Source organism: Medicago sativa, chromosome 5, assembly GCF_051527215.1.
Source record: "Medicago sativa cultivar Bolivia chromosome 5, Bolivia_mono, whole genome shotgun sequence".
Taxonomy (NCBI): Eukaryota; Viridiplantae; Streptophyta; class Magnoliopsida; order Fabales; family Fabaceae; genus Medicago; species Medicago sativa.
Genome location: NC_140753.1, coordinates 5,425,147 through 5,443,294, shown reverse-complemented (window position 1 = coordinate 5,443,294; position 18,148 = coordinate 5,425,147). Strand labels below are relative to the sequence as shown.

At 34.3% G+C, this 18,148-nt stretch overlaps 1 protein-coding gene across 3 annotated transcripts; it reads left to right on the top strand.

Moving 5' to 3' along the window:
- Positions 1–7,246: 7,246 nt before the first annotated feature.
- LOC146919436 (protein transport protein SEC16B homolog) lies at positions 7,247–16,701 on the top strand. 3 transcript variants are annotated; one of them, XM_085712786.1, is made up of 14 exons: positions 7,247–7,418; positions 7,624–9,772; positions 9,968–10,288; positions 10,709–10,837; positions 10,915–11,037; positions 11,182–11,352; positions 11,488–11,613; positions 11,695–11,829; positions 13,743–13,870; positions 13,942–14,050; positions 14,124–14,444; positions 14,540–14,668; positions 14,783–15,081; positions 15,675–16,701. In XM_085712786.1, exons 2-14 carry the CDS (start codon positions 7,703–7,705, stop codon positions 16,195–16,197), a joined length of 4,584 nt encoding a protein of 1,527 aa, XP_085568912.1. In that variant the 5' UTR covers positions 7,247–7,418; positions 7,624–7,702; the 3' UTR covers positions 16,198–16,701. The 3 variants fall into 3 exon arrangements, with proteins under 3 accessions (XP_085568912.1, XP_085568911.1, XP_085568910.1); XM_085712785.1 differs by having other exon boundaries at positions 7,527–9,772; XM_085712784.1 differs by having other exon boundaries at positions 7,247–9,772.
- The last annotated feature ends 1,447 nt before the right edge of the window (positions 16,702–18,148 follow it).

The window sequence follows — 18,148 nt, the reverse complement described above, 5'->3', positions numbered from 1 at the left end:
TACATAAATTATGGTCTGATTTTACAAATGTGTCATTTTTTTTAAACAAAAAAACTAGAGGTGTCAGAGAAGGCAAATCATCTCTATTGTATTGACACCCTACAAGTTCTACAATAACTTTTCCCTCCCTTTCTCTCATTATATTAATTAAATTATAAACAAATCATTTTTAGCTATAATCATATAGATACCCAGTCTCCACAACTCAATTTTTAGTCCTCAAAGTAGTCCCTATAAATTAAAGGCAAAATTACATTTTTAGTCTCTTAACTTAATTTCATGTAACAGTTTGGTCCTTTATCTTTTTTTCATTTCAATTTGGTCCTTTTTGTCCATTTTCATATACATTTTCAAGCTTCAAATTTAATATTCTTATGCAAACATAGACAAATATCATAGATTTGAAGACTGAAAAACCATAAGAAAATAAAATCATGAATTTTAAGCTTAAAAACTCATATGAAAATGGATCAAAAGGACAAAATTGAAATGAAAAAAAGATAAAGGACTAAACTGTTACCTAAAATAAAGTTAAGGGAGTAAAAGTGTAATTTTGCCTAAATTAAAATATGGATTAAAAGTGACTAATTTTTGTTAAAGGCTAAAAATGAAAGTTCATGATTTTGTAGGAACTAAAAACATAGAATCATTCAGTCTTTTTAATAAAATTTTAAAATACTTTTTTTTCAATTTGTAAAATATTATATTTTTTTATGATCAAGACTTTCAATAAAAAAATATAAAAAAAAATAACAAAAAATTATTAGTTTAAGGATAGCTTTTAAGTTAAAAACAATATAAAATTGCCTAACAACTTTAACTTTATTATTAAAGGGGTTATATGCAAGGTCTGGGGTTCGAACCCTGGCCACCACAAAAAAAAGGGTGGCTGAAATGGAGTTCAACCGTTTTTTTTTTTAACTTTCTGACAACAAGATGGCTACGGTGGCTGAAATGGAGCACTTACGGCGGAGTGAGAGTGGAGAGTCTTAGAAGTGGCGTAGGCCTTTACGGGCGTGGGAGGAGGAGAAACTGAGGGAGTGTAGCGCTTGTTTGAACTCAATTATTTTGCAGGATGATATTACTGATATGTGGTGGTGGAATATTCACATTTCAAAATACATCGTCAGCAGTGCCTACAATCTACTCCAACAATCTTCTACTCAGCATACCAATGTTGATGGCATCCATGTTCCTTGGCACAAAGATGCACCTCTCCAAGTCAATCTTTTTGTGTGGCGCCTTATTCTCAACCGCTTACCAACAAATGACAATTTGGTAAAGAGAGGGGTGCTTCCGTTACTTCTCAACGATGTGTGGGGGGCGGTGGGAATCTAGAGGACGCCGCTCATATATTTCTTCATTGTAACTTTTTCCGTCAAATTTGATTAGTTGTATACGATTGGTTAGGCTTTGTCTTGGTTAATCCACTTAACATTTCACATCATTTAGCTTTGGTTCCTTTGGTGGTTTTTCTAAACGAAAGAAAGATATTATTCGTTTAGTTTGGTTTTCTTCAGCTTGGGTCTTATAGAAAGAAAAAAAATGCCAGAATCTTCAAGAACTCAAATAATTCTATTGACCACTTGCTTGACAAAATTAAGACTCAATCTTTTGGTTGGTTGAAAGCGAAGCACAAAAATCTTGCTTTTGACAACTATTCGTAGTGGGTTATTCCTTTAAATTTCTTGTGACGATTATTTTATTTTCATGCAGGCGTCCCTTACCTATTTCTGATGTAACTTGAATTCTCTCTTTACTTCTCTTCAGCACGCCTTGTGCGGAGAAAACAAAGAGGTTTGTTTAATGATATTCCATTTTAGCTTCTTAAAAAAAAAGAATTGAAATAAAATGTTGCACCAACAAAAAAAATTGAAATAAATTTATTTTGTTGTGTATGTCATGAATAGTTATGTTGGTAGAATTATTGATATCTGTTTAATATTGTTGGATTTATGATGGTGGAGTTATTGTTTGACCTTTTTTTTTTTAACATTAACATATTTTTTCAGTCTAAAAATAATTAAAATTTATTTGTTAGACGGACCAACTCGTCAACCCGTCTATTAGCAGGGCAACATATGTGTTGGAGTCTACTCCCTCAAGTTGGTCTATCCACAGTGTTTCTCGTTAATAGCGGAACAGGTCCAAACATGACGGATAATTCCACCTATTTTATTTATTTACTAGTGTTTTAACCCGTGCAATGCAAATTATTTTTTTCATTTATCATTGGAAATTATTTATCCCGTGAATTTTTAATCATGTTCGTATTTTTTTTGCCACAATGATGATAAATATGTGTCCCATATTTTTTTATGTTTATTAGTGATAAATAAATGTCCCGTGTTTTTATGCGTAAATGAAAAATATATTTATGGGTTTCGGATCGTCACCAGTAAAGCGCCGCCGCGGCTGTCCTCTCACAGTCTTGGTGTGAGTTGATTTTGTTGTCGTCATTGGTCTTGTACTGCTTTGGCGCCGACGCGGTTGTGAGCTAGTTTTTTTGTGATTGATTATGTCAGATCGTGAGTTTCTCGATATAGTTTTTGCTATTTTTTTTTTCTTTCTGTTTAGTGGTGTTTGTTTTTGTCTTGTTCCGTGGTGATGAATATGGGTGGTGGCTTTGTTTCAATTCTGTGATTTAGTCTGAAAATCTTGAATCTGGTTTTCAGGATTGAAGATTTGAGTTCTTTAGCTTTGGCATTGTTCTGTTGGATGCATATCTCGATTCAACATTACTGGTTTTGTCCTGATGTTGCTCGAAAGGGCGAGGTGCGTAGATGCTCTGTGTTGACGGTAGTAGTCGTTCATCGTACCTAAGGATTTTATCTGTCGTGGTCGCTTCTTGCTTAGTTGGTGGACTGTGATAGATTTATGTCGTTTGTCCATCCCTCGATCTGGAATGCGGCCCTTGTACTCACATTGTATTTCTACTTTTTATTCAATTGTTTTGGTTTTTGTGACAATCCTTATATTTCTTTGTATATTTTAGTTGTCTAATAAATTGTCTCAAAAAGTGACCGTTTAAACAACATTCCTCATAAAAAAATTACAACGACATTTAAATCTTTGTATATTTTAGTTGTCCAATAAATTATCTTAAAAAGTGACCGTTTAAACAACGTTCCTCATAAAAAAATTACAACGACATTTAAATGCCGATGGTATGTGAGAGTGACAGTTAATTGTCTTTGGAGAGCGAGCAACACTAAAGTCTAAACCGTTGTTAGAGGCATTTTTATCTTTTTAGAGTAACCGGGAGAAAAAAACGAAACCTAAAGAATAATTTTCAATTTTTTTCATTTAACTATCCAGTCTCAAGAGTATAGAACAAATATCCAGTCTCAAAAGTATAGAACTATTGAAAATTTGAAAGAGTAGTCTTGACCCATAATTTTTTTTAGATAATTATATATCATACTTTTTAAAATGACGAAACATTGAAAATCCAACATAAGCCAGTAAAGTTTAAAAAATTAAATTAAAATAAGTTTAAGTTTTCTTTGAATAAATTATGTCTTTTAAACTTTGCTACCATGTAATTGAATTTTTTACTCTACCTCGTGTAACCTTTACCTTGGTTTAAAAAGAACTTAAATTTTTACTTTTTTTTTAAGAAGCTAAATTAGCCAGCACACTCCCAGATCCCAAGCCAATGCCACTAGGTCAACCCAAATGGGTTAGAACTTTAATTTTTACTTATTTTTTGTTGTAAACACTATTATTAAGTATAACTCATCTCCATTATCATTGCCAAACACAAAAGAGATCTGTTTGCTCAAATGCACATACTTGTCTTACTCAAAGTCACTTTTTGGATAACATAGGAGGATGCCTCTTTATTATGCTACCCTAACAAATGTAGACAGAATGCCCCGAATGTGATTGTAATTTGTAGCATTGCATAATTCATCATGTTCCCTTTTTCTAAAAGTTTCTGTCTCTATCTACTTTTTTCAACGATGGTACACAACTTTGACCAACTTGCAAATCACCAAAAAAGTTACTCCATTTGTTTGTTTATTTCTTTATTAATTATGCAAAAAAGAAAAAGTTTAATTTTGATATGTGTAAAAAATTTTATACTATTATCAACAGATAATAATTACTTTTTTGGTAAAAAAAATTACAATTAATTATACACTAATTTTTTTCGAGGAATTTATATACACTAATAGTATGCAGATTTTTTATGATTGTCAAATAAAGATATTTACTTATAAAATTATGCATATGAATGATTGTAATTTGTTTTTTTTTTAAGAAATCAAAATGAAATATATTAACAACCAGCTATCCCTCTAGTACAAGGTGTGCCAAAGAGAAATGGCCAAAGATTACAACGAGAGTTCAAACATCAATAAAACAAAAATTAAGCACCACCCAAGCAAAGCAAAGGGTTTTGGCACCAATCATAAAACTGATAAATGTAAGCTGTAAATTTTGCCTTATGCCACCAAAAGAAAAGAATTTTTATATTTTCCAAAAGCTTAAGAGTAGTGGTTTCTTCGCCCCGGAAAATTCTATTGTTTCTTTCCTTCCAGAGAACCCAAGAAGTTGCAAACCAAATCAAAAACATGAAATTTCTCCTCCCTTTTGCATAACCTGCAGCTGTACTAAACTGAAAGAAATGTTCCATCAAAGTAGACGGCAGAGTTGTGTAAACTCCTAACCACCGCTGAACCATTTGCCAAACAATACCAAAGGTACCGCAATTTAAAAATAAATGAACAACAGTCTCCTGCACTCCACACCCACCAACACACAATTGATGATCCTGGTGAATAATCCCACGACGGAATAAATTATCCTTAGTAGATAACCTGTTACGAAATGTCCGCCACGCAAAAATCGAGACCTTAAGCGGAATGTCCTTCCCCCACATAATGTCATCAGGGACCCAAGCAACACCGAGGTTGAGGGACGCACCATCAGTAAGAGTACGGTACGCTCCTCTAACTGTATTCAGTAAGAGTACGGTACGCTCCTCTAACTATATAACCTGTCGAAGGATCTAATTTGTTTTTTTTGACCGAGATTGTAATTTGTTAATTGTGTAAAAAATTTATATTCATAATGAACTATATTTTTTTTTAATTGACTTCAAGAAATATAATTAAACTCTTAATTAAATACGTGATATTAAAAATTGTTATTATTATGTTACATTTTGTTTCGTTCAAATTGATATTAAAATTTGTTATTATTGATATTAAAAAAGTTGATCCAAAAATCATATTACGGTACTCTTCAAGAAATTTATTTAAATTTATTTAAGATTTTAATGATATAACAATTATGAATTACTACTTCCTTAAAAAAAATGAATTATTACATAAAAAAAATTATGAATGTTTGACTTCCTAAAAAAATCTTAATCTATTTCAAAAAAAATATATCTTTATCTATACTTTTTTTGACTATATACTATATATAAATAAAATAGAGGATTTTAGGTTCTCTTTTCTATTCTTCCAACTATACCCTTAAACAAAATTATCTATAATAATGTTAAATTGTTGACGTCACATGTACTATACTCCCTCCGTCCCTTAATGTAACCTCCATTTACTTTTTTCACATTTCTTAAGAAAAGCTGTCAGTATAATTAATATGTCTGTTTTGTGTGTTAATATTACCAAATTGTCCTTTGTTTGTATATGTATTAAATTTGACTTTTCAAATTTCAAGATAAGTTAGTAGTATTAATTAAGGGTATGTTTAGGAAAAAAATAATAAATGCATCTAGTAATTTGAAAATGGGTTTAGATTTAGGGACAAAAATAAAGTCAAATGAGTGCTTAGATATAGGGACGGAGGGAGTATAAAAGAGGAGGCATGATTTTTGGATCAACTTTTTTATTATTTCAATTATAATCTTAAATAAATTTCTCTGTAATAATATTATATTGTCGGGGTTATTGAAAACGATAAGAATTTGTATTGTATTTGATATATTATTGTTAAAAGAAAAATATTGAAAAAAGATAATAATTTATATTATATCCTTTATTGTCGGGGTTGTCGAGAATTGTTAAAAAGTAATCACGGATTGTTATAATTAAAAAGTAACAAACATCTATATCAATAATTTTAACCAATATCATAGTCACAATCTCATATAAACATTACTTATAATTTATACGCGTTAACACATTAAAAACGTGGACATACTGACATGAAGAGTTCGTTTAAACGTTAGTCAAAGATAAGAACTAAAAAAAAAAGAATTTATATTATAATTTTTATATTATTGGTGTAGTTAGAAAAAGATAAAAATGACTTATTTTGTTGAAAGATGATAACATTGTTTTGTTTGTTACAATTTGTATCAAAGTAACAAAAATTTATAGTACATTCCTAAAAAAAAAAATTATAGTACATTATATATATATATATATATATATATATATATATATATATATATATATATATATATATGGGGGCTGTTAACTTGCACCCACCTAAAAACACTAAGGTGCAAGTTAACAAGCTGCACCTACTAGTTATTTACCCCCACTGTTAACTTGCACCCACCTAAAAACACTAAGGTGCAAATTAACAAGCTGCACCTACTAGTTATTTACCAAAACACCCATGTTTTTCTATTATAAACAAATATTATTTATGCTATTTACAAAAATGTCCTTTTAATTAAAATAAAGTTTAATAGAGACAAAAGGGTGTTTTAGTAAAGTACAAGTAGGTGCAGCTTGTTAACTTGCACCTTAGTGTTTTTAGGTGGGTGCAAGTTAACAGTCCCATATATATATATATATATATATATATATATATATATATATATATATATATATATATATATATATATATATATGGGGTTTGCTAGAACACACCCACTAGTTTTTATGTGGGAGTGTTTTAGCAAGTAAATAACTAAAAAGTGATTAAATACACCCTAAGGTGTATGTTGCTATAACACACCTTCTAACAATAACAAGTGGGAGTGTTCTAGCAAATCCTATATGCATTTGCTAGAACACACCCACTAGTTTTTATGTGGGAGTGTTTTAGCAAGTAAATAACTAAAAAGTGGTTAATTACATCCTAAGGTGTAGCTTTGCTAAAACACTCCCACATCAAAATTAGTGGGTGTGTTCTAGCAAACCCCTATATATATATATATATATATATATATATATATATATATATATATATATATATATATATATATATATATATATATATATATATATATTTATGTTTTTTTAATTAAAAAAAACTTAGTTGTATTTTCACTATTTTGTTCTTGATGAGTTGTGGTGCAAACAATTTTCCTCTTTCCACTCTCTCCAAATATTCTCTTTACAGTTTCCTGCAAAATTCTCAACGTCGATCTCTCTAACCCCTTTCTTCCTTCAATTCATCAAACCCTAAAACCATTATCTCAATTTCCGGTAATTTTTTCTTCAATTCTCAATTCTCTATATATTCCGATCCCTTCAATTCTATTTAACAATTCTCAGATCTCGTTTTCTGATTTAGTTATTGCTCCTTCTACTTAGGGTTTATCTTCAACATCGAGATTTTTCGATAATTTCAGATTTTTCAATTACGATCTCGAGGTTTAGCTATAACATCGAGATTTTTCGATAATTTCAGATTATCGGAATCGGAGCTTGAAGTTTTTGAAGAATTTTGTGAGATTCAAGTGGAAGTGTTAGGTTTAGGGTTTTAGGTGATGGCATCGAATCCTCCATTTCATATGGAGGATCAGACGGATGAGGATTTTTTCGATAAGCTTGTTGAGGACGATGATGATGTGGGGCCTGTTAAGCCTGTTGTTATCAAGTCTGGTAATGATGAAGGAAATAATTCTGATGACGCGAATGCGTTTGCGGATCTGAGTATAAGTGATGTTGATGCTGGTGCATTTGATAATTCGGTTGTTGGGGAAAGTGGGGTTGAAGTCAAAGAGGAATTGGGTGTTGTGAAATCTGATGTGGATTTGGTTGGTGAAGGTGATGATGTTAAGGAGGGGAATTTGGTGATCGGTTCTAGTTCAGTTGAGTGTGATAATAAGACGGAGCTCGGTAAGGAAGAGATTGGGATTGGATCGGAGTTCACTGCCGATGCACCCATTGGCGAGAGCAATGAGGTTGCTAGTTCGGGGTTCACGGACATTGCAGCTGTTGGCGAGAGCAATGAGGTTGCTAGTTCCGGGATTAAGGAGAAGGATTGGAATTGTTTCAGTGCTGATGATGCAAATGGAGGTGGCGGGTTTGGATCATATTCTGACTTTTTTAGTGAGTTAGGAGATCAATCCAGTGATTTTCCGGCTATTTCACACGATAATTTAAATAGTCAGGTGAGTCCTGTTATCGAAGCTCATAATGTTGTCTTAAATAGTTCGGTGGATTACTCGCAATATCAAGGAGTTCAAGGTTATGATACGTCTTTTGATAATCACACGGGCAAGCAAGGTGATGGCTTAAATACTTCAGTCAATTATGTGCAATATCAAGAGGGTGGTGGAGCTTATGATGCATCTTCAAACCAACATAATAATGGACAAGATCTGAGCAGTAGTCAGAATTGGGAGGATCTTTATCCTGGCTGGAAGTATGACCATTTCACTGGGCAATGGTATCAGATAGAAGGCTACAATGCAACAGCTTCTAGTCAGCAAACTTCTGAAGCCAATACAGCGGTGGATTGGGCTGCTGCTTCTGATGGAAAAACAGAGATCTCGTATTTGCAACAAACTGCCCAGTCTGTTGCTGGAACTTTGGCAGAAACAGGCACAACTGAAAGTGTATCTAGCTGGAATCAGGCTTCACAAGGAAATAATGGGTACCCGGAGCATATGGTTTTTGATCCTCAATATCCTGATTGGTATTATGATACAATTGCCCAAGAATGGCGCTCATTGGCAACTTACAATTCATCCGTTCAATCTTCTGTTCATGGACTTCAAAATGGGCATACTTCTACCAGTACTTCCTCCTTTAATGATAATAACAGTTTGTATAGTGAGTATAGCCAAGCTGGTAATGATGTATCACAGGGTGTTGGTAGTCAGGCGGTAAATGGTAGCTGGAGTGGTTCACATGGTGTTAATCAAGCTGGTAATTATGATGGATCACATGGTGTTGGTAGTCAGGCGGTAAATGGTAGTTGGAGTGGTTCACATGGTGTTAACCAAGCTGGTAATTATGGCGGATCACAGGGTGTTGGTAGTCAGGCGGTAAATGGTAGCTGGAGTGGTTCACATGGTGTTAACCAACAGCAGGGTTTTGATATGTATAAGACTGAGGCTTCCACTAAAATAGGGAATAATACAGCTTCTGGTGGTAACCAGCAAGTTAACCATTCTTATGGTAACCAACAAGTAAATACTTCCAGTTCCTTTGGATCGGTTGCATTATACAATAATGGATCTTTTGAACCCAAAGCTTTTGTCCCTCACAGGGACATTGCTCAACAGTTTAATTATCAAAACACAGAGTTTGATAATGGATCTTTTGCTCCCAAAACTTTTGTCCCTCATGGGGACATTGCTCAACAGTTTAATTATCCAAACACAAAGTTTGATGAACAAAAACAATTCTCGAATGTTTTTGCTGAAAATCAGAACTCCCATAGTTATTCCCAGCAACCAATCCAGGGTGGACATCAATATTCTTATGCCCCTCATTCTGGAAGATCATCTGCTGGTCGTCCTTCTCATGCCCTAGTAACTTTTGGATTTGGTGGAAAACTCATCATAATGAAAGATCCAAGTGCTTTGAGTGCGTCATATGGAAGCCAGGTTAATTCTTGATTCTTCTTTTCAGTTTTGATCTAAATTTGATCTGGTTTCTGAAAGACTTGGAGGTTGCTTTTGTTTTACTGTTTGAAAATATTTTCCCTCGTTTCTCTTCTTTCCACAAAGTAATTCTTTAAATTATTAACTGATATATTTTTATTTATTTATTAACTGATATATATTTATTTTTATCTGAAGGATTCCGTACAAGGTTCTATTTCTGTGTTGAACTTGATGGAAGCTGTAACGGGAAGCAACAATTCTTTGACTATTGGAAATGCTACTGGTGATTATTTTCGTGCTCTAAGCCAGCAATCTTTCCCAGGTCCATTAGTTGGTGGTAGTGTTGGAAGTAAGGAGCTGTACAAATGGTTAGATGAGAGGATTGCACGCTACGAATCACCTGACATGGATTATAAGAAAGGTGAAAGGTTGAGACTCCTCCTCTCCTTGCTTAAAATAGCTTGTCAGCATTATGGAAAATTACGTTCTCCTTTTGGTACGGATACCATACTAAAAGTAAGTTACATCTTCAGGCATTCATTTGTTTTTGTTTGCTTTATGTATCATTTTTAATTTTAATTGATTTTTCTGTACCACACTTTCCTAGTTTGATCAACATTCTTAGGTTAACTTATTTTTAGTGTAAAATCTTAGGTTAACTTTCATAAATGCAAATCCTGGAGACCTATGTTTGCTATATATTGCAATATTTCAATCTTATAATCACTTCCTTTTGAAGTGGTTTTTGACGTTATAATTACAATTGCTCTGCAAATGATTATGTCTTATTCTTTCTGTTTGGCTAAAACATCATGATTGGCTTTACTAATCACATCTTTAGGTAGCCGGCAATTCTGGGTCATATTATTGCCTGAATACTACTCATGGGATCACTTTCACATTTGGTAACGTTTTGTGGCTTTCATTTTGAAACAGGAAAATGATGCTCCTGAGTCAGCAGTTGCAAAGCTTTTTGCATCTGCCAAGGTTAATGGGACAGAGTTCACTCAATATGGGATGCCAAGTCATTGCCTGCAAAATTTTCCTTCTGAAGAACAAATGAAGGTGTGTATTAATTTACTCCTGACACGATCCCCCTTTCACATTGTTTTGTATCTTTAACTGATTTTGAATTGATCTAGGCAATTGCTTCTGAAGTGCAAAATCTTCTTGTCTCTGGCAAAAAGATGGAGGCTTTACAGCGTGCACAAGAAGGGCAATTGTGGGGACCTGCACTTGTTCTTGCTTCACAACTCGGTGAGCAGGTCAGATGCCAAAATTTCAGAATGTTTAATACCGCTGATGCTCATATCTCATATCTGATCTAGACGGTCCCTTTTGGGTCATACAATATTTTTCTCGTGCCTCCTTTGTTGGAGAAATAAATTCGGTCCGTATTTGCGATGCAGTTCTATGTTGATACAGTAAGGCAAATGGCACTTCGTCAGTTGGTTGCAGGGTCACCTCTACGCACATTATGCCTTTTAATTGCTGGGCGACCAAATGATGTATTCCCTACTGAAGAAACCTCAATTAGTGGGCATCCTGGTGCTTTTGGTATGCCTCAGCAGTCTGAACAGGTAATCCCAATAGGATAATGGAAGAAGTCATACAATCTAGTTGTTCCACTACGTACATTTGTTCAATAGTTGCAAAGGGTAGTGCTTTTTTTTTGACTTGGAAGCCAAAACTTATGTTGTTGCTTGCAATTTCAGGCTGGATCTAATGATATGCTTGAAGACTGGGAGGAAAATCTGGCTGTAATAACTGCAAACAGAACCAAAGGTGACGAACTTGTAATGATGCACCTTGGTGATTGCTTGTGGAAGGAAAAAAGAGAGGTATAATTCTTGTTCTTTCATTTTTTCTGTTATGATTTTGTACTTTTCCATTCTGCTTCTGATTTGGGAGTCATATTTTAGATTACTGCTGCACACATCTGCTATTTAATTGCTGAAGTAAACTTCTCGTCATACTCGGACGCTGCAAGACTTTGCCTAATAGGAGCAGATCACTGGACATGTCCTCGAACTTATGCTAGTCCAGAAGCTATTCAGGTAATTTGGAATCTCCTTAGTTCTTAAGTTGCTTCGACCACAATATTTTTCCGTTCTGTTGCATGCACGTGTTTTAAGTCTTTTTCCCAGAAAGTATCAAGTATCCTGTGTTTTTCTACCCCTTCTCTCTTGCTTTGTCAGAAAAAGTTTTTCTGGTTGTCAATCACTTGAGTTCTAGAGATTTTGCAAGGTTCAACCAAGGGTGTTGTTTCATATTAGTATATATGCATGCTTAGGAAGCATTAAATTTAGATAGCCTTAATACTAGATAAGAGAGACAAAATCCAAAACTACTACAACTAAAGAATCAGAGGTGTAAAAGCACTGAAGTTGATGATAGATGATAAAGCAGCAGCGCAAAGTAATATACTTATTGAGGTCAGAACAAAGCTGAGAGTGAAATGCATAAGTTGATTCACAAGTTGTTCGATGAGATTTTGAACTCAGAGCATATTGAATGAATGGAGGCACAATATGATAATATGTATCTTCAAGAACAAAGATGACATACACAATTACACAGACTATATGGGGACCAAACTCGTATTTTATCTTGAAGCTTTTGGAGGGGGTAATTGAGTGGAGATATAGTCAGGAGAGCTGCATTACCCATAATCAATTTTATTTTTATGTCGGCGAAATCGACCATGAAAGCTACATATTTCTATGAAGATTGACGCATAGTATCAGGAGTATCAGGGGAATAAAAAAAGGCCTGGCCACAGTTTTCTTGTTAATTAATTGTGAGGAGACAAGTGATAGGGGAGGTGTCATGGAAGGATTTAGAAGAAAAAAGGAATTTGTATTGTGTATATTTGAGTAATTTAAAATTTGTATGAATGGTCACTACTAATCTTATGAACACAAGGTGGAAATACAGACTTCCCTGCAGCTAAAGGGTCATCTTTGTACCTATTTTTTTCTAGCTTGGTTTTAGACGCACTTACTGATCATATTCAAGAAAAAATGTTGCAGCACATTTTGTGTGTGCAGATGATACGGTTTTAGTTGGATAATAGAGAGAAGAAACCAATGGAAAGTTTATAATTGAGTAACATGCTGATTCCGCCTGTAGCAATAAAATATAGTAATATTGAATGCGAGTTTAGTAAGAAACATAAATATTAGCTTAGAGACAAAAATGGTAAAAGATACCATACCACAAATCTAAGGTTCTAAACATCTTGGGTCCATCCTACAAAAGGACTAGGTTGGATGAAATGAAGGTACTTGTCACTGTAATTTGTGAAAACTTGAAGGAAAATTCTACTGCACAACTATTAGACCTGCATTGTTGTATTACGCGGAATGGTGAACAAGTAAAAGACTAAAAGAAAATCAGATTGGTGTTGCCAAGATGCGACTGCTATCGTGGATGCGTGTTTACACAAGAGAAGATAGAATTAAGAATGATGTCATTATAGAGAATGTATGGATATAGCTCTTAACGTAAAATATATGTAAAATCCCAACTTAGGTGGTTTAGGCATGATGGGAGAGAGGCATACACGCACCCAAAAAAAATCTATTTGTCAGTCCAGTGTGCGATATTTTAGAGTTCAATGGTCTATCTTCATATATGATTTATGACAGGGCGTTAGAGGCATACACGCATCATTTGATTCATTTACTAGAAAAAGCTTTGGTGGTTGTTACTTGTTAGATGGTCTACATGGTTAAGAAATCACAATTTCTTTCTTAATTATCTCCAGTCCTGGTTTTATCTTCAAATGAATAATCTTTTTTAAATCAACCTAGTGATTTGTAAGCTTCATAAATGATCTATCTGTATGGTATATTAAGCCACCTCAGCAACTATTGCTTTCCAAAAGAACATGCTCAGTTTGATTTGATATTTTCTTTTGTACGTGTCTCTGAAATAACTCAAACTTATCTGATGGGTGCTTGGACAGAGGACAGAGTTATATGAATATTCAAAGCTGCTTGGAAACTCTCAGTTTGTTTTGCATTCATTTCAACCATATAAGCTTATATATGCACATATGCTAGCTGAAGTGGGAAAGGTTTCGGACTCATTGAAGTAAGTACACAGAGTATTATCTGCGACATTATTCTCTACATGATCTATCTCATTGTTGTTTTTGATCACAGGTACTGCCAAGCAGTACTGAAATCCTTGAAAACTGGCCGTGCTCCGGAAGTAGAAACGTGGAAACAGCTGGTATTAGCTCTCGAGGAGAGACTTAGGACCCACCAACAGGTACTTCCCTGCCCTTCATTAATTCTTAATCATTTTGATAATTTGTTACTTATCCTCTTGTATATTTGTTCAGGGTGGATATGCTGCAAATTTAGCTCCTGCAAAATTAGTTGGTAAATTGCTCAACTTTTTTGATAGCACTGCCCATCGGGTTGTTGGTGGTTTACCACCACCTGCTCCAACATCATCACAAGGAACTGTTCATGGAAGTGAACAACATTACCAGCATATGGCACCAAGAGTATCCACTAGCCAGTCAACAATGGTCATGTCATCTTTAGTTCCGTCTGCTTCTCTGGAACCCATAAGTGAGTGGACAGCTGACAATAATAGAATGGCAGCGAAGCCTAATAGAAGTGTTTCAGAGCCAGATATTGGTAGAAGCCCAAGACAGGTGTGTGACTACTGTAAAGATTTTCACCTTCCTGTGTTTTGATTGACTAGCATATTATATTTAAACTTGAAAAAAATCTGGTTTATTTATCCTAGGAATCGCCATCGCCTGATGCACAAGGAAAAGTCCAGGTATCAGGAGGTGCATCACGCTTTTCTCGATTTGGTTTTGGGTCACAACTTCTGCAAAAAACAGTGGGGCTAGTCTTGAGATCTGGAAAACAGGTATCATTAGTTGTTCCATACATTTATTCTGTTCTATTTTATTTTTCTTCTCAAATGTACTTCTGAGTTCTGACTTTGCCTATTCAAATGGTTCCTATTCTGCTCTATCCCAAGGCTAAATTGGGAGAGAAAAACAAGTTTTATTATGACGAAAAGTTGAAGAGATGGGTAGAGGAAGGTGCTGAAATTCCAGCTGAAGAAGCTGCTCTGCCACCACCACCTCCGACAACTGCTGCTTTCCAGAATGGTTCAGCCGAGTACAACTTAAAATCTGCATTGAAGACAGAAGGTTTGACTCCAAATGAGTTCTCGAGCACAAGAACTTCAAGTCCTGAACTTAGTCCAGGGATGCCACCGATACCACCTAGCTCAAATCAATTCTCTGCTCGCAGTCGTTTAGGTGTTCGGTCAAGGTAATAGCTTATTTTTCATATCTTGTTAAATCAAGTAATAGTTGCAAGCAGTTGCCACTTTTGTTTTAGTTATATTGTCATCTATGAATCATTATAGAATGGGCCTCCTGTTAGCTTCTCTTTTAGATTATAAAATTTGAAGGTGAATAAAATTGAGGGGAAGTGGGTGTCTTTTACCAACCTTAAATGACATACAACTCCCTTGAGATATGTCTAAATGACACAAACTCGCCTCTATTTCTTAAAGTTCTATTTAATTAAGGGGAAGTGGGTGTCTTTTACAAAATAAAGGAGATCCATGTGTTATTTAGACATATCTCAGGGAAGTGAGTGTAATTTTTCCCTATCTCTAATATTTTATGAGGACCCAAGTGTTATAATATAGAGGTTTGTCTGGTTTGGAGTCCTAACTTAAATGAATGTAGAAATACCATAGATGAAAAAAGGATAGATAATTAAGAACCTATGAGTTCTGGCTATTCTGCGCAGCTACTCAGTTCCCATGAAAAATATATGTTTTATCTGTCTGTCAATTATCATCCACAGAATTTGAAAGGCAAAAAATATTGATGAAATTGTTTATGGATTATTAGATATGTTGACACCTTCAACCAAAATGGTGGAAGCTCTGCAAACTTGTTTCAGTCCCCTTCCGTTCAATCTGTGAAACCTGCTCTTCCCGCCAATGCAAAGTTTTTTATTCCAGCTCCTGTACCATCATCAAGTGAGCAGAATATGGAGGCTATTGCTGAAAGCAACCTAGAAGATAGTGCAGCTAATGAAAACCCTTCTACATCTTCCACAAATGATTGGTCATACGATCCTCCAAAACACGCACAAACAATGACCATGCAAAGGTTTCCAAGTGCGGGTAACATCTCAAAACAGGGGCAGACAGATGGCAATGACTCTCATTTTTCCCATTCTCGTCGAACAGCTTCATGGAGTGGAAGTTTTAATGATTCATTTAGCCCTCCAAAAATAGGTGAAATTAAGCCTTCAGGGGCAGCTTTGGGCATGCCACCATCAACGTTTATGCCTGATCCTTCATCTTTAATGCAGGCGCCTACGAGAAGTGGTAGTTTCGGTGAAGATCTTCAAGAGGTTGAACTATGAGCATATACTCTAGCTTGTAAATATCAAAATTTGTTTTGATCATCAGAATAATTGGGACGTCCCTGCTTCTGCATTTCTCTAGAAGTACGGAATAGTGGAACACATCAGATGGAGTTTATACAGAAAAAAAATATCCATCTCCATTCCCCGTTCCCATTCTCTTCTCAGAATTTTTAAAGTTCCCAACTCCCGACCTGGAGATGTAAGATTAACTGTGGTCTGCTCACTTGATAGTGGGTGCTGTTTTGTTTAAAATGTGAAGGAGTTGACCCCAGCTACCATATCAGGATTATGGAACTGGTGTCTGATAGCAAGAAATGTGGCCTCCTGTTTAGGACTCATTTGTTCATTTTATTTTATCAAACAAGAAACAAAATGCCCTGCCAGGGAGAAAGATGGCCTCAAACAGATCAAGGACAAAGTATAGTTCATGGAATTGTAACATATAGATTTATACCTTTTGTATTTGTTTCAGTTTTTAATCGATATTAAATTTTCAGATCACCCTTAAGTATTTATACATGTATGATCTTATGATGTAATGATGGGGCAAGGGAAGGTATGCAAGTAGGGGTGGGCAAAAATAACCAAAACCCAATTCGAACCGGTTAACCGAACCGAACCATATCAAAATTAACTGAACCATTTAACCAATTCTCGAACCGAACCATTATTTTGATAACAATTCACTAACCGAACTGAACCGTTAGTAACCACAATTATCCGAATCAAACCGAACCATTAACCATATCTATTTTAAAAATCAGCTTATTTAAAACAACTTATTTTAAAACAGCTTATTCTATGCAAAATAACTTATTTTAAAAAACAGCTTATTCAAAACAACTTATTTTATGCAAAACAACTTATTTTAAAAACAGCTTATTATAAAAACAGTTTATTCAAAACAGCTTATTTTATGCAAAACAACTTATTTTAAAAAACAACTTATTCAAAATAGCTTATTTTAAAACAACTTTTTTTAAAAAAAAAACAACTTATTCAAAACAACATATTTTATACAAAACAACTTATATTAAAAAACAGCTTATTCAATCTTAATTTCTTAATGTGCCAACCACTGATTGAAAAAGAAATTCAAATATTCCAAGTATAAAATTACCTCAAAGATACAAGTGCATATTCCCATGGCAGGGCTAGCCGGTATCAGTATGCCAAATTGAAAAGACAATCAATCTTCAAGAAAACAGAATTCAATAGAACTAAGTTAAAGATAAATTTAAATCTCTAAAATACACAGGCAAAAAAGATAAATTTAAATCTCTAAAATACACAGGCAAAGTAATTGTTGATTATTTAGCTATAGTATTGTCACATGCCTGCTCTAAGTTCTATGAATATTTGGATCGTGATCCTCGACAACACTTATATGCTAATAATGCATGTGTTTTTACTTCTACTAGTGTTCTTCAATACTCCGATAATATTTTACTAAAACCAACCAAGTACTGCAATCTACAACAAGGTTAAATAGGGTCTGATGGCCAAATGAAAAGGAATCCAATCATAATGTTTCGAATACACTACAATTAAATTTAAAAAGGACAAAAAACACAATTAAATTTGCAAAAGGATAAAAAAAATACATTTCAGTTCAAAATTTTGATTTTGGTTCAGTTCGGTTCGGTTAATAGGTAAGTAAACGGTTAACCGAACCATAACTTTGGTTCAGTTCGGTTAGTTCCAAAACTTAAACGGTTCGGTTCGGTTATTCCGAACCATTTCAACACTTTGGTTCGGTTCGGTTCGGTTAATATGGTTAACCGAACCATGCCCACCCCTAGATGCAAGGCATTTGCTCGTCAGTGATTGTTTTACTCAATGTCTAATTATATCTAGTACAAAGTTGCAATAATCCAAGTTACTGATGGTTCTTTAGCAATAAGAATTTGTGGAAATTAAAGATACATAAACATTCACGGTTTTGCTA